Below are 26,777 nucleotides of genomic sequence, written 5' to 3'. Positions count from 1 at the left end.
AGATGGATGTACATAAATGGAACAAAACTAAAGAAAACAAAACATGAAGGAATCTTTGAAAAACCTTATTAATTGTGAATGCTACCTGCTTATGACAATCTTTAATCTGTAGTAGCGTGAACATATGTAGTGTTGCCATTTTACCAGGGTTGAAGTTTCTGATGTACAGTTCAATATATTGCCTAGATACCACCTCCCCTCTTTTCCATTCCATGCTGGAGTGTGGTGAAAGTACTGTAAAAATTAATAATATTAATTTGTCAGGCTGGGCCCCCAGTGCACTGTGTAATAGGTCTAATATATCTACCTTTACCTCACAATTGTGAAGAGAAAATTGGAAAATTTGTATTTATAAGGGAAGTATTTTAAGCGACGTGTATAGTGTAAGGAGATGTGTACAGTGTAAAACCTTGGTGGAAGAATGCCGCATAGCAAGACATTCAACAGTCTAAAACCCTTGCTTAATACAACAGTGAAACTTGGTGAAAGAATGCCACATAGCAGGCTTTAAACAGCCATTTGCTCCATGGCCTGCAGCAGGTAGCTAAGTAACTAGGCAAAAACATTTTACGAAAGTTATGTATTTTGTACTGTGCAGAGGAAGACTAACATGGACTTCTGTGGATTTATTTGCAAAGTTGGCTTAAAGTGTCATCTGCAGAAATTATGGTAGTGTAGTTAATAGATCTGCGAGTTAAAGTTAGGCAGCCTGAAAACAAATCTTCCCTTGAACAAATGTGTTCCAAACAGTAGTTCTGGAAATTGATTGCTGTTATCAGGATAAGAGCTTTTTAGAGTTTACAAACAGGTTTAGAAATTTAAAAAAGAAAAGCTAGAGCAGGTTCGCAAGATGAGATAGGTGCATTTAAAGTATCATTATGTTCAAAATGATCAAAACTTGCTCAGAATGTGGAATTTATCTAATGACTACATCATTTTACTCTAGGATGATGAAGTCCTCTTTGCATGCAGAAGAGGATGATTTTGTGCCAGAACTTCAGAGAAGCATTCATCCCCGTGAAAGACCAGATTGGGAAGAGACTCTCAGTGCAATGGTAAAGTTTCACTTCCTTTTATGCATTGTTGTCTGTAGTCCTTGAAATGCTGTTCACTGGTTTATAGAGTGTGGTTTACTGCCTTCCCCGCCCCACCCCCCAAAAAATCATCCCACTTAGATCATATTTATAAAATTGAGTATTGTGCAACACATTACATTCTTTGGATATATACCAATAGTGAGAAGGAGATGATGATGATGCCTGGTGATTCTGTTCCATGAATACATGCCTTGAAGCATGCCTAGTGATCGTTTAAATGTTCCATAATGTTGCAATGATTTTCAATTTGCATTAAGCTCTCTTTCAGCTAGGATCCATAACGTGTGATCTTTCCCCCGTCTTTCTAGTGGAAAATGGTCATTGAAACATAACTTACGTAAAAATGATTAACAAGATTAATCTGGTCTGAGTTCCCTCAAAACTCACCAATCGGAAAGTTTACATTATTAAAATTTCTCCCTTGCTCATATGTTTAATTCACAAGCAGCATTTAGAAAATGTGAAAAGTGAGGGATGAAGTCCATTTTTAGCGTATGTTTTGCTTTGCCATGGAGGAAACAAAAAAAAAAGGTGTGAATGCTGAGCACTGCTTGTTTCCCATAGCAGTAGCTGTTCTGCTTTTCTCCTTGGGCTTGATGGTAAAAAGAGCTTGCCACATGCTGAAGTGAGGGGCACCCCTACCGTTCTAGCTCTGTTCTGTAGTTAGGTAAAGGTAAAGGGACCCCTGACCGTTAGGTCTAGTTGCGGATGACTCTGGGGTTGCGGCGCTCATCTCGCTTCACTGGCCGAGGGAGCCGGCATTTGTCCGCAGACAGCTTCCGGGTCATGTGGCCAGCATGGCTAAGCCACTTCTGGCGAACCAGAGCAGTGTACGGAAACGCCCTTTACCTTCCCACTGGAGCGGTACCTATTTATCTACTTGCACTTGACGTGCTTTCAAACTGCTAGGTGGGCAGGAGCAGGAACCGAGCAATGGGAGCTCACCCTGTTGCGGGGATTTGAACCGCCCGCCTTCTGATCGGCAAGCCCTAGTCTCTGGTTTAGACCACAGCGCCACCTGCGTCATTCTGTAGTTAGGCCCATCCTATTCCATTTCCTTCTCAAGTCAGTCCCTGCCCATATATGCTTTTTACTTGTATCCATGGTAAATACAACTCATAGCAATGCAACTTGGGGGAGGTAAGCTTATTTGAGCTGATAGTTTGTTTCTCTAAATTAAAAAAATGTGAATATATTTGTTGCTTACTGTGGCTCACTTGAGTTACTTACTTTAACAAGCACCTTGTGGGTAGGCGGAATGAATCTTTTTATTAAGCTAATGCTTTTGGGCAGGGCAATGGAAGATCTGGAATTATTTAAGAATGTTTATAACCCACTGTCTATATAAAGTTTATATATAATGTTTTTATGAAGAAAAATCTCTCACCTACACCCTGCTTAATTGTATACATGTGAGTGAACCACACCAAAGCCCCAAGGCCAAAAAGGTAACGTTGGTGCTGTAGATCTAGCAATTATGGTTACTTCCAGATGACCTGTTGGTTGACCATTTATCTTGACTCATCTGCATAATGTTTACGAGGAGTTAGATGTTGACTATTGAGTGCTCATTCTGATTTTCTAATGGCAAGGTAACATGGCCTTTCATCAAGCAGTTATAACCGTACTTCGTAGCACATTTTCATTGAGGAAGGTCTGGGTTGTATCCAGTGCTAGTCCTAGTCTGAGTAGACCCATTGAAATTAATAAATATGGCTAGCTTGGCACCATTATTTTCAGTGGGTCAACTCTAAGTAGAAGTTGGTTGGCTATGTCCCCCCCCCCCCCCGTTATTTAATGTTTTTTTTAAGGAGTGGAGGTGGGAAACTGGTTACCGACTTTCTGTGTACAGCCTGAATTTGCCAGTTTATGACTGAGTTACACTTGAAAAGGGTAACTGTCTAGAAATGCCCAGAATTGTGTAATCGAAGTTTTGCAAGGTCAATATCGCCACTGTAGATCTGAGTAAAAAGTGAGGCTATCCTATCCTATTCCAGGATCAATACTTGAGATGGAAACAGTATTCTAGCAACTTAAGGAACATCTGAGTTTTATTTTGTAAAGATGTTTCCCACTTTTCTGCGCTCTTGGTGTTCAGTGACCATTAGGAGAAACCCAGATGAACTCCAAGGCATTTCTCAGAGAGGGCCAACTATCAGTTGGTTCAGCAGCAGTTTTTGTTTGTTTGTTTATATGTTCTTGTTTTATTATGAGTCTGTTCTTCATTTTATTGAAGATTAAATTAAAAATTAAAGCATTCTTTTCACCTTTTATTAAGAAAATCACTGTACAGTGGTACGTCAGGTTACAAACACTTTGGGTTACAGACTCCGCTAACCCGGAAGTAGTACCTCGGGTTAAGAACTTTACCTCAGGATGAGAACAGAAATTGTGCGGCGGCAGCGGGAGGCCCATTAGCTAAAGAACGGTTTCAGGTTAAGAATGGACCTTGGAACAAATTAAGTTTGTAATGAGAGGTACTACTGTATTTGAAATAGAACATTTTCATTGCTATTCTGCATCATTCCGACAATCTCTTTATTGCAATGATGGGAACTGCTTTCTAGAGGCTGTTGCAGAAGAGCAGTACATTTTCTCCACCAGGAAGGCTGCACTGCGCATAAATTTACGCTGTCTCAAAGTACCCATCTGTTGGCACTGATAGAAAGTAGGAGAGATTATTTGCTGTAGCATGGCTTTATGATGTGGTAATAGGACTGAACCTTCTAAAGCAGTTTGTCTTCCTGGCTAAAGCACACCCTTGGCTATTTGTTCACAAAATCCCTCCTAGCTAGTTTAGTGGATTGAATGTAATTCTTTTCCAATGCAAGATATATTATTTGCTAGGCGATAGATTTCAATTGTTGTAATCAATTGTCATTACACTGTAACTCCCACAAACTAAACAACAAAACAAGTAAATCCAAAAGTATGTTAAACATTTGATTTTTCAGAAATGCAGATGATCAAAACTTAAAATTCTGAAGTTCTTCACATCATTTGGATTAAAAAATCTCATTGACTGTTGACAGTATTTGGGGTCAAAAAACATAAAAAGTTTTCTCACTGTTTGTGTATTTAAATCCCAGGCAACAATCCTGTTTATGTCACCTCATGGAGAAATGCATCAAACTCAGTTCTAGTTAAAAGATGCCATTTGGAGAATCTTATTCAAGGAACCAGTTAATTAGAAAAAATGACATTAACTAAAGTGTTGGATAGGAAAGGCACCCAAGCTGCCCTGCTCTCTTAACTAGTAAGCAGGTACATTCTTTCTTATATTTATACTAGTCTAAGAATTTTAGTTCTTCTTTTAGAAATAGATTTTGGTATAGCTATTATTTTCTTTGTTAATGTATACTGCAGAGGAATGTTTTTATGGAGGCTTTCTGTGCTCTTAGTGTTAAAATTTCCAAGCTTATTACTTGTTCTGTTGTCTGCTCATGTGACTTCAGGCAGGTGTTCCTGGTATCCTTGCAAAGATTAAGCGCAGTTAAATCAAAAGGCTTGAGCTAAATAAATCTAGGATGGATCAAGATGAAAGGCATCAGGTTGAGGAAGTCCATAACACCACAGGAAAAGTATAGGATATATATTAGTTTGGCATGCCTCTCCAGTCTTCTACTGTGTTTCCAAAAAAAGGCAGTATGATCTGAAGTCAAGATCCCTTTTGAGATAGAGGCAATAATTATTTTATTTTTCATTTACCGTGGACTTTCACCTAAAACTCCTAAAGTGATGTACAGAAAACCCAACACATTTGTTTGTTGTTCAGCAGAAATAAGTAGGAGTCCTGTAAATAACAGTTGTGATTGCGAGACAGATGTACTCCATAGGAGGGACAAGGTTGCATCTGCACAGTACCTCTCTCTCTCTCTGTGTTTCTGGTAGGCTATATAGTCTGTTAGTTAAGACAGTTCTTCATATGGAAATATTGGCAGTGACTATCAAAGCCTGAGAGCCATGTCCAACTTCTGAAGTTTTGGGATATTCGTATTCTTATATTAGGAAACTATACCGAGGAGCAAAATGTCTTCATAGCAATACTCCTTTTCTAAACCTATTGATTTTATGCCATGAGGTTGCTCTTCTGGTACATACCTTAGTGATCACTTCAAAGATCTCATCACCCCTAGTTGAACCAAACTATTACCGGTAACTACAGCAGAAGGGCCATTAGAAACTGACATTCTAATTGTATGGAGGTGTTGTCTTTTAAAACTGATGTTGCAGCATAGGGAGTATTGCATTTTTTTAAATAAAAAAAGCAGGCTCCTGTATGACAATTAAAACCTAGCTTCTGCAGCTGTCAAATTTTGCCATCACTAGGCTTCCTAAAAATAAAATCATGTTTGTGGAGGGCTTTTATTTCACTCCCAAATGAGTCTTGTAATTGACATCTTCTGACAGCTCATGCAAAACTGATGTATTGCTTTTTGTTTAACTCTTGAAATGCAGGGCTATTCTAATTGTTATTCACCTGAACTGGTTATTCTATTGGCTGTAGCCTGTCAACCTTTCTCCCCCCCCAACCCCCCCCCCCCCATGTCCAGCAAATGGTTGTGAAAAGTTATATGCTTCAAAAACGGTTAATAATGCCACAATTAATTGGTTAAGAAGGATTAAGAAGGATGCACATTTTATTACCTGTTATTAAATTAATCTAAAATAAGATAACAACATACAGATCTAGAATGAGTGTTCATCACCATTTTTGATGGTTACCTTGGAGAGACTTAATATGTTGGAAGGAATGTGAAAGTCATTGTGCCCCTTCCATTTATGTGTAGGAGAGGAAACTGGAAGGCCTTGTATGTCATAGAATACATTGTGATAATGTAAGATATTGTTAAACAGTGTAATGGCATAGCATGGAGCCTGCACTTTAAGCGGGAAGGGAGGCAGGCATGGTTAAGCATGACTTGCAAGTGTGACCATTGACTATTAAACAGAGCAGTTGTTTTGCTGCCAATGGTTTCTTCAAGGAGTTAGACATCGTTTAGATTGTGAGCTCTTTGGGGACAGTGATTGAAATTGCTGTAGTGAAATTGCTGTAACTTACTTCCCCTGTGGACTCACAACATAGTGGATTGTAAATTTTATGTCCAGAAACCTTTATATGCTGCCTTTTCAGCCCTCTAAAGAGCTCCCAAGGCAGTTCACAAGAATAAATAATAAAGCACAGCCCTGAGACTGTATTTTGTTACACAGTTCTCTGAGTTTCTTGCACCTTCCTTTTCTTCATGACCTTGCTCTGTCCCTGCCCTCTTTCAAACCCCACTTACTTCATAAAACTTTTTTATGAATCATTGCATTCTCAGGCTACTTGATCCACTGTTGCTTTCTGACTCCTCTTCACCTGTCCAGTATTCATGGTCTATCCCTAACAGCTGTCTTTTTCCACTCCTTGTCTTGAATGACAGTTGTAGAACATGAGCAATCTAGACATGGGTTGTGTCACTTCTCTATACCATCATGGGAAGATAATACCAGTAGCAATAAATGTCATATACTTCCAGCTAACTGGCTGCTCATTATTCTAATGCTGTTTAATTATCTTATGAACATACAGAAGTCAAATGTTCCAACTCCACAATATTACCAAAAGACAGTACTCACTTCTGTTAGAAGGCACCCTTGAAGAATCTCCATCATTACATCTATTCATCTATCTATTTATCACAGTAAAGCTGTCCATGATTGCTTTGTTCCTGGTCAACTTTAGCCCAGTATTTTTTGTTTTTTCTTTCTGCAGTGAAAACAATTTTATTACTATGTTGTCATTGTAGAGTTCTGTGGTTATGTAAAGAAAATGTACACTGTTGATGTCTTGCTATTGTTTGTGTCTTTCATTTATTTATTTTATTAAATTTGTATTCCACCCTTCCTCCCAAAGAAGCTGGATAAAACAATACCATTAAAAATAAATTTAAAACTTACTAAAACAATATGCACAAAAGAAACACTAAACAGTTTTGGTTATAGCTGTTTTAAAATCATGCGTCCAGAAAGAATTCTTTTCAGCAGATGTTCAAAACAGCATCATGAGGAGGCCTGCCTAATTGCAAATAGGCAGGGGGTCCGTTTCTCATATATTCTACAAACTGTATTAGTCCTACTTGAGAATCACTTTTGTCAAAAGCAGATAAAATGTTAAAGCAGGCTAATAATTTCAATGAGCAAGTTAAAATCTGTTCAGATGTCTTAGTAATTAAATATGATTTGCCATTTCTGTTTGTTTCTGTTTCTGTGGCTTCAATCCTTAATCCCTCCACCAATTTTGCTTCATGTGATTTAGCCCATTACATTGTATCCACCTTCACTCAGAGCCTCATTCACACAAACAGCAGATGAGGGGAGTCGGGTAGCCTCCAAACTACAACGGAGTTGTATGTGACTTCCATCGACATTGAAAACTTAATGTCAGGGAACACAGCTTCAATGACCTGATACGTTTCTTTCCCTGATACGTTTGCCAGTGTGGTGTAGTGGTTAAGAGTGGTAGACTCGTAATCTGGTGAACCGGGTTTGCATCTCCACTCCTCCACATGCAGCTGCTGGGTGACCTTGGGCTAGTCACACTTCTCTGAAGTCTCTCAGCCCCACTCACCTCACAGAGTGTTTGTTGTGGGGGAGGAAGGGAAAGGAGAATGTTAGCCGCTTTGAGACTCCTTCGGGTAGTGATAAAGTGGGATATCAAATCCAAACTCTTCTTCTTCTTCTCCTCCACATGCAGCTGCTGGGTGACTTTGGGCCAGCTCCTCCTCCTCCTCCTCCTCCTCTTCTTCTTCTGTGCAAGGAACATCATCCTATATTCTATATGTAGCCAAAATGGTAACTGCCACTCCCAAGAGGGGGGGTATCAGGCAGAGTCAGCATAACCTCAGTTTGCAAGACAAAAATGCTGCTGCCTTTACAGTGCTTTGGTTCTCTGGGCAAGCCTCAAAGTAATTCTGAGCAGTCTAGGGATGGGTGAAGCCCTCTAGATACCATGCACCAGCTGGGAAAATCAGCTGTGCTTGTGTTCCACCAGAGGTCTATGTGTCTCAGTGCTTGGGAAAAAGAAATGCAGCAGGTGCCTTATTGTTTTGCCCTCCTCTCTAAGATTTACCCCTAGGCAAGAGATTTAGAATGCTCAGTCCTTTAATGCAATAACGCAATGGCTTTTTAAAACCTTTGATGTTTATCAGAGTAACTGCTACTCCTTATGCAGCCTCAGAGGCTGCTTGAAAGGGTTTATCTGACTTCCCAGTGCAGCTTTTTAGGAAGCATGGAGTACTTGGGTGGGAAGCTGGATGCTGAAAACCCCGTAGTGTGAAAGCTCCACCTGTGTCTCTTCAAATCTTGCCCTGAAGCTTGAGCTGCTGCAACTACTTTGAGGATTAAGCTTAGAACCTACTCTTTTCACTTTGTAAATGAATTCCATTTTTTAAAAGGCAGTTGTCTTTGGGTTTCATTTCTATTTGATAAAGTCTCACTAGCTCAGAGCAGAGCCTGACCTTAATGTCAAAGAGGTGTACAGCCTCAAAGAGTTATGGTTAAAGGGAAGGGACATAGGGATGTTTGGATAAAGGCACATGACAGCCATGAAAGAGGGACCAGTGTTGAAGCTTTGCAGGGTGCTAGGTAGACTACAGCATACTGCAGAAATGTATTCCCCTAGAATGCCAATTCACTTGTCCCCCATCTTACATTTGTTCCGCTGGTTCTTCCTGTCTAAGTGCAACACCTTACATTTGTCCCTATTGAAATTCATTTTGTTAGCTTGGGCCCAGTTCTCCAATCTGTTAAGGTCATATTGAATCCTGATTCTGTCGTTACTGGCACTGGTTGTCCCTCCCTTTTTGGTGTCAACTGCAATAGACTATTCAGTCGTCAGACACCTTCTCAATAAACAGGGCTCAATTTCCTCAAAAGCTGTTGAAAGTTGAATCCAACTCTTTACTGGTACAGGTGTCCCCACTCTTACGCACAGTCGACTGTGCATATGCATGGCACCAGGAAGGAAGGAAGGAAGGAAGGAAGGAAGGAAGGAAGGAAGGAAGTTTCAAACCAGGAAATGGCAAAAGATACTTGCGAAGTTTTCATGGCTCATGAGGCGCAAGAGGGCTTTGTTTTGGCTGCTCAGCCTCCCCGCTTAGCAGCTGACACGAATGGTAGCACAACTGCAGAAGCAGCCACTTTTCAGTGCATCCTCCGGCAGGTCCCAGAGCTTCACCTGTAGTTGAAGAGAGAGTTGTGTGGAGAGAGTGGGAGAGATCGCTGGAGAGCAGGGGGAAATAGCAATTTACAGGGTTTTTAGAGGGCGCTCCTCACTTATACAGTATTTGCTTATGTGCAGCGGCCTCCAGAATGTTACCACTCCTAAGTGTGTGTGTGTGATGCTTGTATTCAGACTTTGATCATGCCCTAATTGGTTTATCAGGGTTTGGAATGACAGTTAGGAACTGCTGTAATATTAAGGGAGAAGAGTTGGAGTAAATAATTTGCATAAGTAGATTTGTTATGCAATTACTAGGTTTTACAGAACATTGATGCATAAAATATTGGAAGTGAAAAAGAGAAACTACAGAGAAACTTGCTTGCCAGACAATTTTTAAAGTTAAATAATTCAGCTGTTTCAGATTTATTTTTAAAAAAAAGAATTTTCATTACCAGAAACACAAAAGGATGTCAGATACATTTCATAAAATATATTGTATTTTAGAAAGTGTTTTCTTCATAAGCAGGAGTCCCCCTTCCACATTTTCCACTAAAGTAGACAATAATATTTGGTGCTTGCTAACTTGCTTCTGGATTTGTATTTCTATGAGGGTTCAGTTATAAAAGGACTGTGCTGCCTTTTTCTTGCCCATTCATTTCCCCCTTTTGAGCTAAAGGAACTTAATTTCTTTCTTTCTTTCTTTTTTTGAAGAATTTAAGCTTGTGTGAATGCTATAATTTTAAAATATATATTTATTTTGAACTGAGATCCAGAGGCAAAACTGTACTGCATGCAGAGTATTAAATGTTTGCAGCTTCTCTCTCTTCTATATTGGATGAATGTGTACATTGCAAAAATGATAGGAAAATGCACCCACCTCCAAATAGTGCAATACTGTGGGTATCATTTTCCTTTGATTACCTACAGATGCAAGTCTGTTTCTATGTGTGTGAGGTTCTTGGTAACTCCCCCTCCTACAGCAGGACCACCCCGCCATCCAGTACCCTAGTCCACCCCATTTGGAATAGTTTCCTGATCTTTAGGAATGACTGGGAGGGGCAAAGGGGACTGCAGTACACAGGGGAAATCCTGGTCTGGGAACTTCCTTCCAAGTATAGTCGCCAAGATCCATTCTTATACACAAAAAGATCTCAGATAAATGGCCATTTATCTAAAATCCTCTCCCTGAAATATCTAGGCTTAAAATAATAATGCTATTTAATTATAATTCAGTGATCTTTAGAAAAGCAATTACATTTAAATTGTATATTCCTCGCCAGGTTCACATTCCTGTTCAGATGCTGTGGTTCAGTATTTTATGTGTTTATGGAAAGCTTCTGAGCAATGTACAGAATTCTTAGGGATTACTTTTGGCCTCTGTTAATGGCCAGGATACCAGGGACCCCTTGAAGGCTGCACCTTTCTGTCCCTGGGAGGAGAATCACAGCAAAGAGAAGACCACCCTGGCCACATCCACTGGCCAAAAAAGCAGCAGCTGTAATGAGCTTTATTTACCTCTCCCTGCCAGAAAGAACATTTGGCTTCAACTGTCAGCTGATTTGGAACATTTATCAGTCAGAGGGGAAAGTGGCTCCTGTCTTTGTGTGTGTGCACTGATCTCTGATGATGCAGTAATTTATATTCCATCCTTCCTCTAAGAAGCTGAAATCAGTAAGCATGGGGCTATTCGGTTCTTTGTCCTATAAAGAGCCTTGTAAAAGAAGTTGGGATAAGAGAGTGCTGCAGTCTTCCAAGCATTTATCATTTCTTTGCTTATTTTTCTTTGATATAGAAAGTCTTAATAAACTGTTCTTAGAAATGAAAAAGACAAAAGAGATTGCATCAGTCCTATGGTAATTTAGTGAGCGTCATTTGAACTTTGGCCTTTCTGGTTCAAATCCAGGACACTCAACTGCACCTTCCTGCTCTGCATCCTGGGAGCATGGCAACACAAGTGAAGAAACCATTCATAGTTATCCTTTTGGCAGTGAAAAATGTTGGGTGCCTCCTGCTTTCTTTGGAAGCTTTTTAAAAGTTGAAATGTGATTTAGAAGCCCCGGGATCAAACACCTGTTTTTAAAGTAGCTTAGCTGTCTTTGCATATTTACTTAATCTGTAAGATCCAGCTTGGAGTTTCCTAGCTCTTGGGAATTGACAAGGCTTTACTGTTAAAAGCATCTGAACTTTTCTTGCTCTTTTATTTTCTTCCCCTCCAGGCAAGAGGAGCAGACATCCCTGAGATTTCAGGAGAGCTACCATTGCGGACATGTGGCAGCACAGCTAGCATGAAAGTGAAGAATGTGAAAAAGTAAGCTGCTTTGTCTCATCATTGTCATTTTTGTAGCTTCTGGGCTCTCGGGGGTTGAGTCCAAGGTACTAGTCAATTTGTTACTGTTGTGCTTAAAAACAAACAAACAAATTCGTGTTATCCAAAGGCAACAGGAAATAGGTTCATATTAGCTGAGAGCCCACCCACACTTTCAGTGCTTCTTAACTTGTTACAGTTGAAAACTAGGAAAGAACAACAGGCGATTATGCACTTCCTCTCCCTTCTCCACAATTCCTTCAAGTAATCTTTTATTACCAGCTGTTTTGGAGTAATAATGACTGAACTGAATCCGACAATGTGACCTGGTGCTGCTAGTCTCTAACCATTGGGCCTTAGGGTCATGTACTCCCTTCCTCTCGCTAGTACTTTCTCTTAAGTGTCATTAACCATGGCTAATGGTTACATCTCCACAAACTTGAGTTAAAACTGCTTGTCTGCTTTTGTTTCTGTCTACTCAACCCTCTAGACTCAAGGTTCATATGGAGCAATAAACTAATTATGATCTTGTCAGATGATACATAACACTAAACTGTGGTTAGCATAAAGTATGGTTTGCCTCTTTCCTTCTGGTTTCTGACCAGCTTGCAACAGCAAACCCTGATTTATGTTTCAGGCATCAAAATAGGCCACAGATAAGCATTCTTTAATCTGTGTGGTATGACATGTTGTCTAAAATAAGCTTAAAATACCATTCTTATGTGTAAGAATGAAGTGGATCTATAACATTAATTCAGAAAAAAGATTTGCCTTTACTAACAGAAGTTGGGGGGGTATTTCTTCCAAGTTCCATGCTAACTATATCTTTGATTGTCCTCCTTTCCCTTGTTTTGTTCACTTGTTCCTCTGTTTTTCCTGCCTTAAGCAGAATGCAGGCCTGTATAATCTGCTAGCTGGATGTGTGCTTGACCCTTCTTTAGCTATAATGTTGATTTACGGTTCAGAGGGCTGTCCAACATAGATGGATTTATTCAGAACACCCATCTATCATCTGCTGATTCTCATAGAAAAGCTGATGACCCTATTTTCTAGTAGGGAGAAGCCAGATGCTAAATCTCATTTCCCTCTTAAATTCCCATGGGAAGAGTGAGTGGTGATCACAATCTTCTTGTTTCACAACCGGAATATTTGCTCTAGGAGGTAAAACCAGCTTCAGCACCTGCTTAAATATAGCCTCATTACACCAGAAAATTTATGCAGTTGGGATGCTTGAAAGGCACTTAGGATGCATAAGATTTAAACTAAACAAAGAATTTTTAAAAAATTCTCTTACCCCCCCCCCGCCCTCCCCCCCAGATCTACCAATCCTGGACTGATGGGCTGTGATTCCTTTCACAGGTAAAATTCTGGTTTCATTTGTTCTGATGGTATAAGGGCACCCATGTTGCTTGACTACCCCCTCTCCCATGGCATTTGAGGATGAACACCTTGTCCCTGCATCTTCCCTTTAGGCACTGGTGTTCAGTGGGTTGGAATGCACTGTCCTGTTAAAAGCCTGGGACAGATGAAACTTAACGATTTGCATTCCTTGTAGTCGTCTTTTCCTCACTGCTTTCTTGTGTCACATTGCCAGCACTCCCTGTTCTGTTTTACTTGGGATTATTAGGTATCCTAATAATACTTTTGGTATAACCTGTATCTAACTAAGGCAGTGAACTTTAATTGCTGTGACGTTCTACGTCTCATCTGTTACTTGTGTTTCAGGTTATCCTTTACCAAGGGCCACTTTCCAAAGATGGCAGAATGTGCACACTTCCATTATGAAAATGTAGACTTTGGCAATATACAGGTGAGTTTCCTGCCAATGGCATTTTTCTGTTAAACTGACATTAGTTAACTACATGCAGTTTGGCGAGCTCTATTATAAAGCATGTTATTATTAGGGAACATGTATGTTCACAGTCCACATGCTTTGAACGTTGTCTACGCCCACCCACTGGTGGTCTACTCTTACATCTTCTGACTGTTTTGCAACCTCCCTCCAACCTTCCTGCCTCTGTTTGTGCATTTCACATTCTCCCATTCTTCTTTGGATTGGGGCAATCCTGTTTTGAATCCTTATTGCTTCCACATATTTGAATGTGTGTGATCTTCTTTTTCCTAGTAATAATGGGGTGAGTGTGTGACTATTGGACTCTGCAGCACATTTAAAGTGCCCTTGTGTTTCTAATTGAAATCAGTTCTGTCACCTTTTTGAATAAGTGTTTACTGTTAAATGTAACTCAGGAATGTGCAACAAATAATCTAAATCTGAGTTTTTTATTCTACTCTCATTAAAGGTGACACGAATACTGAATCTTTCCACTGCATTAAACATATATTTCCACAGTAAAGCTATTATTGAAAGTGTTAAAATTGTGCATCCTGACTGATTAAATGGCTTGTATAAGGGAGTTGAATCACAGTCTTGAGACATAAAAGCAGTCTTCTGAATATTATCTGGCATTTCTGATAATGGATTTTTAATTGTGATCTTGCTCCTTGTTTAACAGCTTTTAAACACTTTCCTAGCTTTTAATAAACATAGCTTAAACAGGACTTTGGTTAAAAGCTTTGTTAAGTTCCCAATTACTCATTGTTCCTAATATTGCTAAAGCTAAACCAACCAATGAAGCTGAATCTAGATCAGGCTGGTCCCATGCGTGGTCCAAGGGCCACATGTGGCCCTCAAGACCCTTTTGGGCTTCCCTCAGCCACATTTGACACCTGCCTCCCAAGTCCTTGCACTGCCTTTTCAAAGCTGGGTAAGTGAGGCTCTGGGAAGGAGGTGTTAGGGCTCTGACAGGGTCCTAGAGTCCTCATGCCCCCTTCTTAAAGCCTAGTTAGCACTTTCCCAGTTGGGGGAAGGTGGTGGGAGAGTTCTAGGATAATACTAGGGCCCTGCTGGAGCCTCATGCTTGCTTTCCAAAGTCTGGCACATTGCTTAACTGACTTTGGGAAGACAGCACGAGGCTGAAAGGATTTGCTGTAACTGCCAATCAGTTGATCAGTAGTTACAGCAAGGCCTTTTGAAATCTGTTTCCAGGTGTGATTTATATTCAAACTGCACCTGCAAATCGGCTCCCCCCCCACCCTGCGACTGGCAGTCCAAATTACACCTGCCAATAGAAAACTTCAGTGGGCCTTACTCTCACTTCCAATCAGCTGATCAAAGGTGCTTGTTTCCCGCACCAGTCAGTTGATTGGCACTGAGAGCAAGTTCTGTGGACTGCCCTAGGGAGTTTCCCATGCAGCCGATCCCAGAGGACAGTGCCAAACAGCGGATCTGTGTTGTCAGTGAGCCCCACTTGCCGCAGAACAATCAGGAATGCACTTTAAGTTCCCAATTGTTCCTTTGAAGCCAGGTCTTTAGATGCCCCACACCTGACATCACATATGGCATCAAGTGTAGGGCAAGTGAGGCTGGTTTGGGAAAACAGCCTCTACTGGACCTAATTAAGCTCATGGGCTGGAGGTCCCCGACCACTGGTTTAGCTTGACATCTGAGTATAGCCAGTTGCATTGTTTCAGTGTTACTTTTAATTGTGGGTTGAAAATGGAAATTGTTTTATTAACTGATGGAGGGAAAAAGGCTATTGGTGTGTTGTTGTTTGCATGATTACTTACATTTGGGGTGCAACATCTGAATTTGAAGCAAGTCGGTAGGACTGAAATTACTTTTACAGACATGAATTCTTAGATGTTTTACATGTTTACAATTAAAAAGGTAAAGGTACCCCTGCCCTTATGGGCCAGTCGTGTCCGACTCTAGGGTTGTGCGCCCATCTCACTTAAGAGGCCGGGGCCAGCGCTGTCCGGAGACACTTCCGGGTCACGTGGCCAGCGTGACGAAGCTGCTCTGGCGAGCCAGCACCAGTGCAGCACACGGAAACGCCGTTTACCTTCCTGCTATAAAGCGGTACCTATTTATCTACTTGCACTTAAGGGTGCTTTCGAACTGCTAGGTGGGCGGGAGCTGGGACCGAAAGACGGGAGCTCACCCTGCCGCGGGGATTCAAACCGCCGACCATGCGATCGGCAAGCCCTAGGCACTGAGGTTTTACCCACAGCGCCACAATTAGTCACTAACAAAATATATAATGAAATATAGGGGACCCAAACAAAAAGAAGGGTATAGGTTAAATAATTGCTGCTCTTTCTTCTAAAATCAGGAATGATAACACTTGATGGATTTGGGTATTTTGTGCACGCCCTGAGATTCTGTTGGGTGAAGGGCAGCCTAGGAAAAAAGAGCGAATGAATGAATGAATGAATGCATAAAAATATTTTCCAGAAAATCAGACAACATGGTTCCTCCCCCACTCTGTTTGACATTCAAGTCTTGGTTTGCAACTGAAGGTATTTAAACAGCCCTCAGCAAATCAAGGTTTAAAATGTTGTTTCCATTAATAAAGTCATGAAGCATATGTATTCTATTTTAGTTTAATATTCTGAAATTAAAAGCTCTTTATTCGTGAAAAAATTACTGAACAGTAAGACTGCTTTGGGATTAAAAATTAGTTAGCTCTGCAGATCACAAAATTTACTGGAATACCATCCCTTCAGAAATAGGATGTGCTTTGCTGCTGTCAAGAGCAAGAATTCACCAGTGTATTGAGAAAGTAAATTATATTTATTATTGCATTAATCTTTCAAGACTGAGCTAGTGGATTTTACAGTGTGTGCCGAAAGGTCATTCTTCAAATGATAAACTTAAGTTTGCTCTATTGGTGAGTGTTTGTGTCATGGACTGGATGGACACAGAGGAGTGGTGGGCAAAACTGGCTGGAGAACCCCCAAGGGAAGAAGGCTCAGAGACTGAGGAGTGATGGTGGGACAATGATGGGTGGTCACAGGGAGAAGAGGGAGAAGACTGGGAAAAGGAGGTATCAGAAGCTGAAAGGGTAATAGGGCTTAGAAGGGAGACTCTGTGGCAGAGAGAAGCCAAGAATCGGAGGCAGAAGCCGGAGAAGATGGAGACCAAGAGGCATGGGTGTCTCCCTCTCCTGTTGCGACAAGCTCCCCTCCCCACTGACTCCCAGAACCTGGAAAGGAATGAAATGGGCGAAGCAAATACAGGTTGCACGCAGGTACAGTCTCCCGATTGCTTGCAGCTCCTCTCCTCCTGGGCAGCCTCCTGAGCACATTACAGTCTTGAGGCTACCATTGCATGGACTACAGTGGTCAGGCTATCCCTATACAGGAATGGCTGTGGTTGGTGAACCAAACAAAAGGCAGTTTTAGCCACTGAGGCTACCTGGGCCTTCAGAGAGCTCAAGAAGCAGGAGTAAAGATTGCACTCCCTCTGCCCTGGCCTCTATTCAATACACTATTTGATACACACAAACAGTGTGGTGCAGTAGACAAGAATATTCAACGGACGGGAGGTGGGCCTTATACAATTCCCTACTCAGCCCAAAACTGTTCAAGATTGGAATCAAGAGAAATGGTTAGACTCTGAATTCTAACACAATAACAGGAAATCTGGAATACCTCTGGCATACCTTCAAAAATGTCATTTTGGATTTACAGTATTCTAAGCAGTTGGTACTATCCAGTTATGCTGTATGATCAGACTGCCAGAGTCTTAATGTGTCTGGGGCTAGTGCTTGAATCCAAGGGTAGTACTGTACATGCTAAAATCCAACCATTTCTTGGGTGTTCCAAACAATTTGAGAACTCTCACTGTTACATGTTTCACTATAGGGAAACATTACATCAATAGTAACTGAAATCTGCAGATCGGATTATCAACAGTGTGTATCATAGCAAAGAACCAAGTATCTAATTCACATACTGACCGTCTCCAACCCCACTTAGCCTGCAACATCTGACAGTATTATAGCACAAGGTGGAGAAAGGCTGTGAATCCACTTATGGAGAAGACTAATTATCAGATCTGGCTGTAGGAAAATGGCTATTGCTTTTTGCCCTCTCTGGGCTAGAATTTTAATTATGGGTAATTAATATTTGAAACATTACGTATTTATTTGTAGCAAAAAAAGTGAGGCTTCACAGTTTTCATTTAACAATTCCTTACCAATACCCGTCTCTACAGGAGCTATTTTAAAAACAAAAAAACAAATTCATTGCATTTTTTAACACATAAACAGAAACTAAACAAACATAAAGGTATAACATCCCTGGGGAGGCAATACTAAATCTCGTATAATATATTCCATATTAATAAGAATACATATGTGAGGTGGCAGAAATGAGCAAAGGTATCTATAAAATCAAGGTAATATCTGAAGTAAAAAGCACCACCATGAGTTCTTCACATCACTTTTAGTTCAGATTCCTGCATTGCAGGGGGTAGGATTAGATGACCCTCGTGGTCCCTTCCAAATCTACAGTTTTATGATTTTATGATTTCAGTTTTTTAATTTATTTAAAATAATGTTTGTAACACTTTGCATTTTGCAGAAAATACCAAAGCAGCTCACATTATAAAACATAGAAAAGTCAATAAAAACAGTGGTTTGTATCCAGTGTCAGTGTGACTTCTCATTGAAGTTAATGAACAAGAGTTACTTAACTCCATTATTTTCAATAGGTAGAGTAGAACTTAGCTGGATACAACTCAGTGTATTGAAAACTACACTTTTACAGCAGAACCAACAACAGCTGGCCCAGAAGATTACCTATTTTCCTTTCCCATTTGCAAAACGGTTGTTGGTTATTGGCTTCTATGAACTTCTTAACTGTGGTGTGGAAGAACTATTCCCAAGCCGAGTTCCGAGTTCATTAATTGTGGTCAGCTGGGAGCCAGCATAGAAAGAACAATTTTGGACCCGTTCTGCAAAATGGGTCATTATAACTTAGAGCACATTTTAAAAGTGTTACAAAATCTAGAAGCAGGAAAGCAGAACAAAATATTGGCTGAAAACCTGAGAAGTTTGGAAAATATATTCTACATCAAAACAGTACTGAGCTGAAGTAAAGGCTTTTCTGGCATTGCTAATACCAATAATACACACATATAATGGGCAGTGCCAGGGATTCCGTGAATAATGGAATGGAATTTTTTGTGTAGCAATGCAACTCCAACCTCTGATCTGTTCCAATGGCCTGTTTTTATGCGGGTACAGATTCTTGCTTTCATACTCAGACTATACTGCCTGAAGGGCTAATTTGTGTCAACTGAGAGATCACATGTGTGAATATTCATTTTTACTCCTACGCCTGAGAGCACAGACAGAAGAAACAAAATGGTCCAGAACTGATCTTGGCACAATGCTATTTGCATTCCATTTCAATACATGCTTTAATAAATAATAATATTAAATAATATTTCAGTAGGGCTGAAATAATGTTGAATAATATTTCAGTAGGGCTGAAATAATGTTGAATAATATTTCAGTAGGGCTGAAAGCTTATTTGATTAATCAATCTATTTAGAACTTTAATCACAGATTAAGAGTGCACATCGGTTAGTTGGTCATACAGAGTCCTTTCATGCTCCAAGTAACGCCCTTGCTTGAGTAAAACAATGGCATTACTCTGGCAAAGGCAACTTTGCAACACACACACTATCTCCGTCTTTGTAGAAAATGTATTCAGTACTGCTGACACTGGGAACAAAGCTACATATAGCTTGCAACTCTGCCATGTGAGTGGTTTTATACACAAACACAATGTAAGACTACCACTACAACAACTTCTGAATTCTCTTAACTGCTACCACAATGCTCATTGTTATGACAGGTGTGGGTGGGTGGAGAAAGGTCTGTAATATGGAGGGACTCCAGCTAAACTTACTCCATGGTAATCTCAGTACAGTGGTACCTTGGGTTACATACGTTCAGGTTACATACGCTTCAAGTTACAGACTGCGCTAAGCCAGAAATATTACCTCGGGTTAAGAGCTTTGCTTCAGGATAAGAACAGAAATCGTGCAGCGGCGGTGCAGCAGCAGCAGGAGGCCCCATTAGCTAAAGTGGTGCTTCAGGTTAAGAACAGTTTCAGGTTAAGAACGGACCTCCAGAACGAATTAAGCTCTTAACCCGAGGTACCACTGTATCTGGTGTCAAAGGTACTGTGCCATCTCAACTATACTCTCTGTTGCTTCACATTTTCTTCCCTGCAGAAGTTAATGGGAGCCAGTGGGAACTATGCAAGCAACTGCTATCCGTGTGGTCCTGCCTACTCAGGTTTTGTTTCTTGGCCAGAATACAATATGAAGGCTGGGGACTCGTGTGTGTGTGTGTGTGTGTGTGTGTGTGTGTGTGTGTCTGTGTAAAACACGTGAAAATACCAAAGATGAAGCTCATGTTAGTTTCCAGAGATACAAACTCTGAATGTTTACAGTACTCTGAAGTATATAGAGGGCTGAATATTGTTATACAAGTTTTCATTCCAAAAAGTAATAAACAGATGCACTCTTGGTATAAATATACTGGTTTGTGAATTATAAGAGCACAGGTTTTTTTAAAATGGGGATGAGGTATGAGAGAAGGTTTTTATTTTTTACAAACGTATCTGAAATGGAACATTTTTCAATTCTGCATTTCAGGGACCAATTTTGTTATGAGGCTGATCTCCCTTAGCCTAACAGCAATAAAAGTGGAGTTGTTTGTATTCTCCAGAGACCCCGAGGCAAAGTGTTGACACCGCTTTGTCCATTTCACTTGACCTAAATTCTCTCATTCTTGTGAATGAAGTGAGAGTTTCTTCTGTAAAGAACCTCATATTGATCTTGCCCCCTGGCACTCAACACACAAAGCTCCATTTCATGAATTTGTCTAGGCTTATTTCTCCAAAAATGAAATGCAAGAGGCTTCTTTTGGTTAATTTTTGAGGACCCACTGTTAAGGACTAATCTGGCTGTTCTGAAACTGTGAAAAACTGCTTTTCCCAGGCTGATTTCTTAAGAGGAAGCTCAGAATTCAAGATGATAGCCAAGTCGATGTCTTGAACTAGTGCTTTTTGTTTCTTCGGCTGTATTGTAACTTGAGAGAAACAATCAACAACTGAGATGGCTTTAATACCTACAAAATCATTAGAATGTATTCTGAAAGTGTCCCACAACTCATGAAATCAATATCGCAGCCCATATAGTGCCATCAAAACACATTAAAATTTCAAAGTCTTCTGTAAAATGTCTGGCTTATACGACATTTGGCATTCTAAAGCACAGAGCTTTGTTTACTTGCATGAGTTTTTAGGCCTTTTGTATGAAATATATCCTAGACTAAACGTGAGAAAACAAAGGAGTTGAAATCCCCATTATGCATGGAAAGCTAAAGAGGCATGAGTAGTAAAAGCCTGAAGCATGTGCAACCTGTAATGAGTTTTCAGCTAAATAAACTGGTCTGTTTCTTCAAAAGGTACAGTTCTCTAAATGAATGGTTGACAAGGAGACATAATTCCTTTGTTGCTTCACCTACCTTTATTTTCATAGTTTTGAACAGATGTAGGCCTGGAAAGATGAGAACGTGATGTTAAAACACACAGTATCACATTATAGGGAAAAATATGCTTTTATTCATATCTGTTAAGCTTAGTGATAGACTGCTGGAAAACGGAACAGTTGTGTAACTCAAGAGAGAGACTCACTGTTGAAGCAGACAGTGGCTGAAAAAATGAGGAAATCCACACTTGATATTTCAGGAAAAGAACAGTAAAACTAGGCTGTTTAATTTCATGGACCTTATCCATCTTGCATGCTTACAAACTGAAATCCCTCTTCATTTTCTCACATGGACATTTTCTGTCTTTCTAGTGCCCTTATTACCCAAAATGAAGAGAGGCTCTCAGCTTGACTGATTTTAAATGGAATTTATTTTAAGTGACATTTTAACAGGAAGTCATTGTTGTGCTATTTTAAATTTTCTGTCTGTTCAAGCAGCTTTCTAGATGGAATAGTCCTCTCTCTCATATGCTGTTCTGGGGGTTCTGCTGATCCCTCCAATCATTTTTTTTTTTGGGGGGGGCACATGGAGTGAAGTCCCATTGCACAAGTCAACGCCCTTGGACAGGGCTTCTGCTGATGGGGTTCATTAAGATGGGATTCCCCTATGTTGTTTTTCAGGTATTGCATATTTCTAGCAATTAATGTGATCATGTGGTAATCACACAATGTTCTAAATCACTGAGAAAGCCATGACATCTGGAAGTTGTTGGCATCTGTCTGTCTCAAGAGGCAACGGAGTGTGCCTCAAACTGTTGCGTTATCAGCACCAAAGTGACCTCCTCGGAGCTCAGGCCTGGGCAGTGTGTACAGAGGTCCTGGGCTGCCCAGACAACAGGACCTCCATCCTGGCCTTGCTGAAGTGCAAAGGAAAGCTGATTTTCAAAGCAAAGCAGAGAAATACGCTTGGTGCCAGCTGGGCTGCAGGAGTTGCCAGAAGGACGCGTACAAGGCGTCATCCAACTTTCTTCTCTGGATTTGTGTAGAGTTTACTCCTTAAGCCTTATGTTCTTCTGAAGATATCTTGCAAGGCAGCAGAGGCTTAGGACCAGAGTTTCCTTCTCCCAGATGGATTACCTTCCGAGGTTGACGAGCCCCAGTTACCCCCACTTCCCTCTACAGCATGTGCAGATACCACCTTCTTGACTGTTGGACCCACTATCGGTCTTGTCCATTTGATCTGCCAGAGCCCGTCTTCATATGCAGGAGAAGTCCCTAATTCATTGTTGGTTTGATGCTCATCGGCTACCCTCACTTGGTTTAGCCAGCCACTCAAAGCCATTTCTATGGGTGTGGCCACTGTTGCATCCTGACAGCTTCTAAGAGCCACAGGTGAGAGCTGAGTGCAGGGTGGAGTACCAAATGTGGACAAAGTACCCCAGAAAGAGCATGGCATGTCCTTGCCCCCGATGTACTACCCCTCCCTTAATACCCCCTACACCCCAGGCTGCTTTCTCACAAAATGAATGATGTGAATAGTTCCTGCATATTTTGCCTTGTGTCCCTGATGCCAGAAGGGTTAGAGACTTGCTTTTTAAGCAAGAAAGTTGGGAATTCAGGCCAGCTAATGACGCAAATAGAAGCTGAATGGCTGGGCAGTGCAGCAGCCCCACTATTGTCTAAATCATGTTGTGGCATGGAAAAAATTCCTTACATGACAAACAGCTACTATCAAAATGCGCAGATGCACATTATCAATTTTTGCTACGTTTTTGATTATCAGTTTTGCCCTGCTCAGGTATAGCTGAGAAAATATATTGATGTATGATTCTGCATGTTGCAATAGTAGCACATACTATTTTTTGTAGTACACTGCCACCTAGTGTTTAGTGCCACAAAGATGTCCAATACAAAAAACTGCAGGTAGCAAAAAAGCAAACATAACATCATCCCAAAAGAACAGCTGTGCGATGTTTACTCCTTAGGAGTAACTGAAATGTTCCAGAATAGCAAGGAAGCATTTGTGTGCCCCAAAACTCTTATTCAGGTTAGGTGGCCCATAAAAATGGTGTGCAGGGGTAGAAGAGTGAGGGAATGTCATAAGGCATGCTTTTTAAAAAACAAACCTGAACCCAAAGTTCTGGTTGTAACAGTTTTAATATATAATCACAGGTTGTCTCCTGTACACTTATCTCAGTTTTATCTAATTAAGGTTCTAAATAAATTTCAGGTTCCACCAGCGAAGTACTGTGATGGAAGCATGGATGTTCTCCACTTGAAAAATTAAAGCCGGTTGCCCCCAGATTTAGATGTTAATAAGGACAGTTGGTGTGTTTGCTTAAGATCAGAGCAATTCTCTGTTGTGTTGTATTCACTGTTGTATCTGGGAATTTGAGGCTTGTGAGTGATAGAGAGAGATGCTTTTGCAGCTGTGTGTGCCCATATAACTGATGGTGTTTCCTGCTTGGCAGGGGGTTGGACTCGATGGCCCTTGTGGTCTCTTCCAACTCTATGATTCTATGATTCTATAACAATGCTAAGCTGCAGATTTTTAAAACACTTGTCTACAGCACTTTATCTCTTTACCTCCTGAGGGCTAAAATTTTATTCATTTAAAGTGACTCCTGAAACATGGTCTAACAGTACGCGATTTATATGAAAATTGCGAATGATGGCAGCTCTCAAAAACCAACTGCAACTTACTGAGAAGGTGAGGTATGAGGCTTGGGGAGCATGAGGAGTGTGGCACTCTTACTGAAGCTATTCTAGCTGTGGGTTCTGTTCCCTGAAACGCTGTTCTCCAAGCTGGCACCTTCCAAATTTTGGACTACAACTCATCAGCCCTGGCAAGCATGTGAAGGATGATGGATGTTGCTGTCTGAGTACAAGCTGTTGGAATGTGGGGAAGAGAGCTGATTTGTCTGATGAAGGAAATGTATCTGCCATCCAAAAAAGTGAGGCATTGCTTTGGTACCCACATCTGTTTCCAGCAGAATGCGAAGGTTGTTGCATTCTGTGGTTCTAGTGCCTGCAGGTCTAAGATGGCTGGGAGCAATGGGCAAGCAGGGGCAAGCCACTTTGAAAAATGGGTTAAAAAGCAGGGCATACATTTCATAAAACAAAGGCAGGCAGGCAAATGCTCCACCTGTATTCTCTAGCCAGCATTGACTGTTGAAAGATTTGATGGCATGTGTTCTTTAATAATGTAATCTGTAAATTTCTTTTAAATTTACTGTGGGTTTCTAGTTCCAAAATACACAGTAGGAAAGACTAAGGTCAGAAAGATTGCTTCTCATTTCCTTTTTACACTGATGAGTTACTACATACAAGTTAGAAGTTCCCAGCTCTCTTCTTTTGTTATCATACAGATGCTCCATCTTTTTGGTTTGTACTTAAGAAATTCATTTAGTTCCATTTCTGGCTAATTATATCCCTCTTTAACTCTCACGGCTGATTCTATTTGTGATCCTGACGTTGTCTCTGCTTACTGTGCAGCCCTTGGGTTTGAGTTTGGAGGCTTATGGAATTCTGACGGTGCAGCTTGAAGAACTGGTTTCCATGGTGATGAGAGAAGTAATTGACCTAAAGGAGACTCAAGAAAGTGCTTGCATGGATTGTGCTAGACCCTAGTGATGGAGGACTGCTGTCACTCTTAAGTGGGAGCCAACAGCCTGTTGGTTAGTTTGCTGAAAAGGGCTTTGGGAGCCTATTAAGCCTAAGAACTGCAGCTTATTTGGCAGTGGGAAGCAAAGCTAATGACCCCAAGCTGACCATTTTACAGATCACTGCCAAAGGAATAGCCTCCTAACCTGTATACTTCTGGCAAAAGAAACACTAGAGCTAAATTTCTCCCTCTGTGTGCTTATTGGGGTGGATGGGAAGTATTACCTGTAAAATAGCCGAAGGACATCACATAAGCATCATTATCATAGTGATTAGTCAGGCATGCCTCCTCTTTAATTCTACATTTTGTTTTGTGTTCATCATGTCTGCTCACCTGCATTTATTTTCTCTCTCTCAAGTCTTATGTTCTAGTCATTATTTGCTATTTTGCTCCCCAGCACAGGGGCCGTAATGTATTGGGGGAGTGGAAAGAGTTGATGTTGAGCTTGCATCATGGGCATATTTACATGGAGGTCCCATTCATTTGAACCTCCACGTGGTACACGTGGCCAGCGAAATTTGCATACTTTCACCAGCTAAAAAAGTCTAGTTTGGAGGCTTCAGTTTCTTCATCCATCTGCATGGCTGCAGTAAGTTCTGACACCATCACTGCCACGTATAAACCCTGCCTTTCAGTCAGATGACTTTCCAAAACAGATTGTAATTGTGATCATTCAAGATGATACAAGATGGAGGGGTACTAGGATGTGTTTGGTGTTTTTTTCCTGCCTCCTGGAGTTGGTGGCAATGTTTTTAAAACTGAGGGGAATTTCAAAAGCAGATTCATCCAGCTGAGGTGAATTGGAAATCTGAAAAGTACAAAAACATTCATGGGAGGAGAGGGAACATATCCTGCTGTTCTGGCAATGAAACTGCTGCAGCACAGTGTGGAAAAGAGCATATAGAAGAACATTTGAGTTCAGCCATTGTCTATCTCCATGTGTTCTCCCAGACTCTTTAAAATAGCTGTATCCATTATAGTTAGTGCTTTTAGATCTTCCCACTAAATTATTCCCTTTGTTGTTTTTAAATTTCTTTTAGGTACTCTGTGTTGGTTTTAACATGCTTTACTTATTTATAAGAGATGTGGGTGGCGCTGTGGTCTAAACCACAGAGCCTAGGGCTTGCTGATCGGAAGGTCGGCGGTTCAAATCCCTGCGACGGGGTGAGCTCCTGTTTCTCGGTCCCAGCTCCTGCCAACCTAGCAGTTAGAAAGCACATCAAAGTGCAAGTAAATAAATAGGTACCGCTCCGGCGGGAAGGTACCGGTAAATGGCGTTTCTGTGCGCTGCTCTTGTTTTTCCAGAAGTGGCTTAGTCATGCTGGCCACATGACCTGGAAAAACTGTCTGTGGACAAACGTCTGCTCCCCTGGCCAGTAAAGCGAGATGAGCGCCACAACCCCAGAGTCGTTTGCAACTGGACTTAACTGTCAGGGGTCCCTTTACCTTTATCTTTACTTATTTATAATTGCTTTTAGTATTTAAATCTTTTGAACTTAAGATTGTATTCTGTATTTTTAATAGTTTGTGACCTATCCAGAGAATTTGGTTAGATGGGCATTATGCAAGTGTAAAATACAATAAAAAGTAAGATGTGGTTTGTTGTCCTACTCATACTAGGACAGGATTTAGCAACATGTTGTAGTACTCTTGCTGACAATAAGGCATAGTTTGTGTCTTCCTGTATTGTCTGAACATAGTCATTGTGTGACACTTACTCATCTTTAAAATTAAATGAGATTCCAGTCACAGAAGTAAGATTTTTATTAAATGGACAGATTGATCATAGTTTTGTCTCATCAGAAGTTAGTCTGACTGTGTTCAGTGGGACTTATTCATAGGATTGTAGCTTCAGGCTACTAAGAGATCAGCTTTTCATATTTTGAAAAAAATGAATTGTACCCTTATTTGATATACTTTTATTTTTAAAGAAAAACTGCTTTTAGTAAAACCCACCACCAAGTGTGTATATATTAAGGTTACCAGACGTCCCCATTTCCAGGGGACAGTCCCCGGATTTACAAATCACTCCCCATACAAAATCAATTGAAGTTGAAAAGTGTCCCCAGATTCATTGAAAAAAATCTGGTAACCTTAGCGTATATAGGACTTTGTTTTGACTCTGTGCAGGCGAAAAGAACAGTTAATTATAGAAA

General features: G+C 40.7%; 1 protein-coding gene across 6 annotated transcripts in view; it reads left to right on the top strand.

Annotated features, from left to right (window-relative positions):
• The window catches only part of ARHGAP32 (Rho GTPase activating protein 32), a 199,381-nt gene that overhangs the window by 82,926 nt on the left and 89,678 nt on the right, over positions 1 to 26,777 (top strand). For 3 of the 6 annotated variants that reach the window (XM_083588250.1, XM_083588253.1, XM_083588252.1), the window contains exons 2-5: positions 947 to 1,055; positions 11,517 to 11,608; positions 12,923 to 12,964; positions 13,331 to 13,415. In XM_083588250.1, the coding sequence (XP_083444376.1) occupies positions 947 to 1,055; positions 11,517 to 11,608; positions 12,923 to 12,964; positions 13,331 to 13,415 (328 nt within the window). The remainder of the gene's footprint in view (positions 1 to 946; positions 1,056 to 11,516; positions 11,609 to 12,922; positions 12,965 to 13,330; positions 13,416 to 26,777) is intronic. The other 3 variants (XM_083588255.1, XM_083588251.1, XM_083588254.1) reach the window with 1 other exon arrangement.

The sequence above is a fragment of the Podarcis filfolensis genome (genome assembly GCF_964270895.1).
Source record: "Podarcis filfolensis genome assembly, chromosome: 15".
Taxonomy (NCBI): domain Eukaryota; kingdom Metazoa; phylum Chordata; class Lepidosauria; order Squamata; family Lacertidae; genus Podarcis; species Podarcis filfolensis.
The sequence above is the reverse complement of the archived record's forward strand: the minus strand, read 5'-3'. Positions and strand labels throughout refer to the sequence as shown.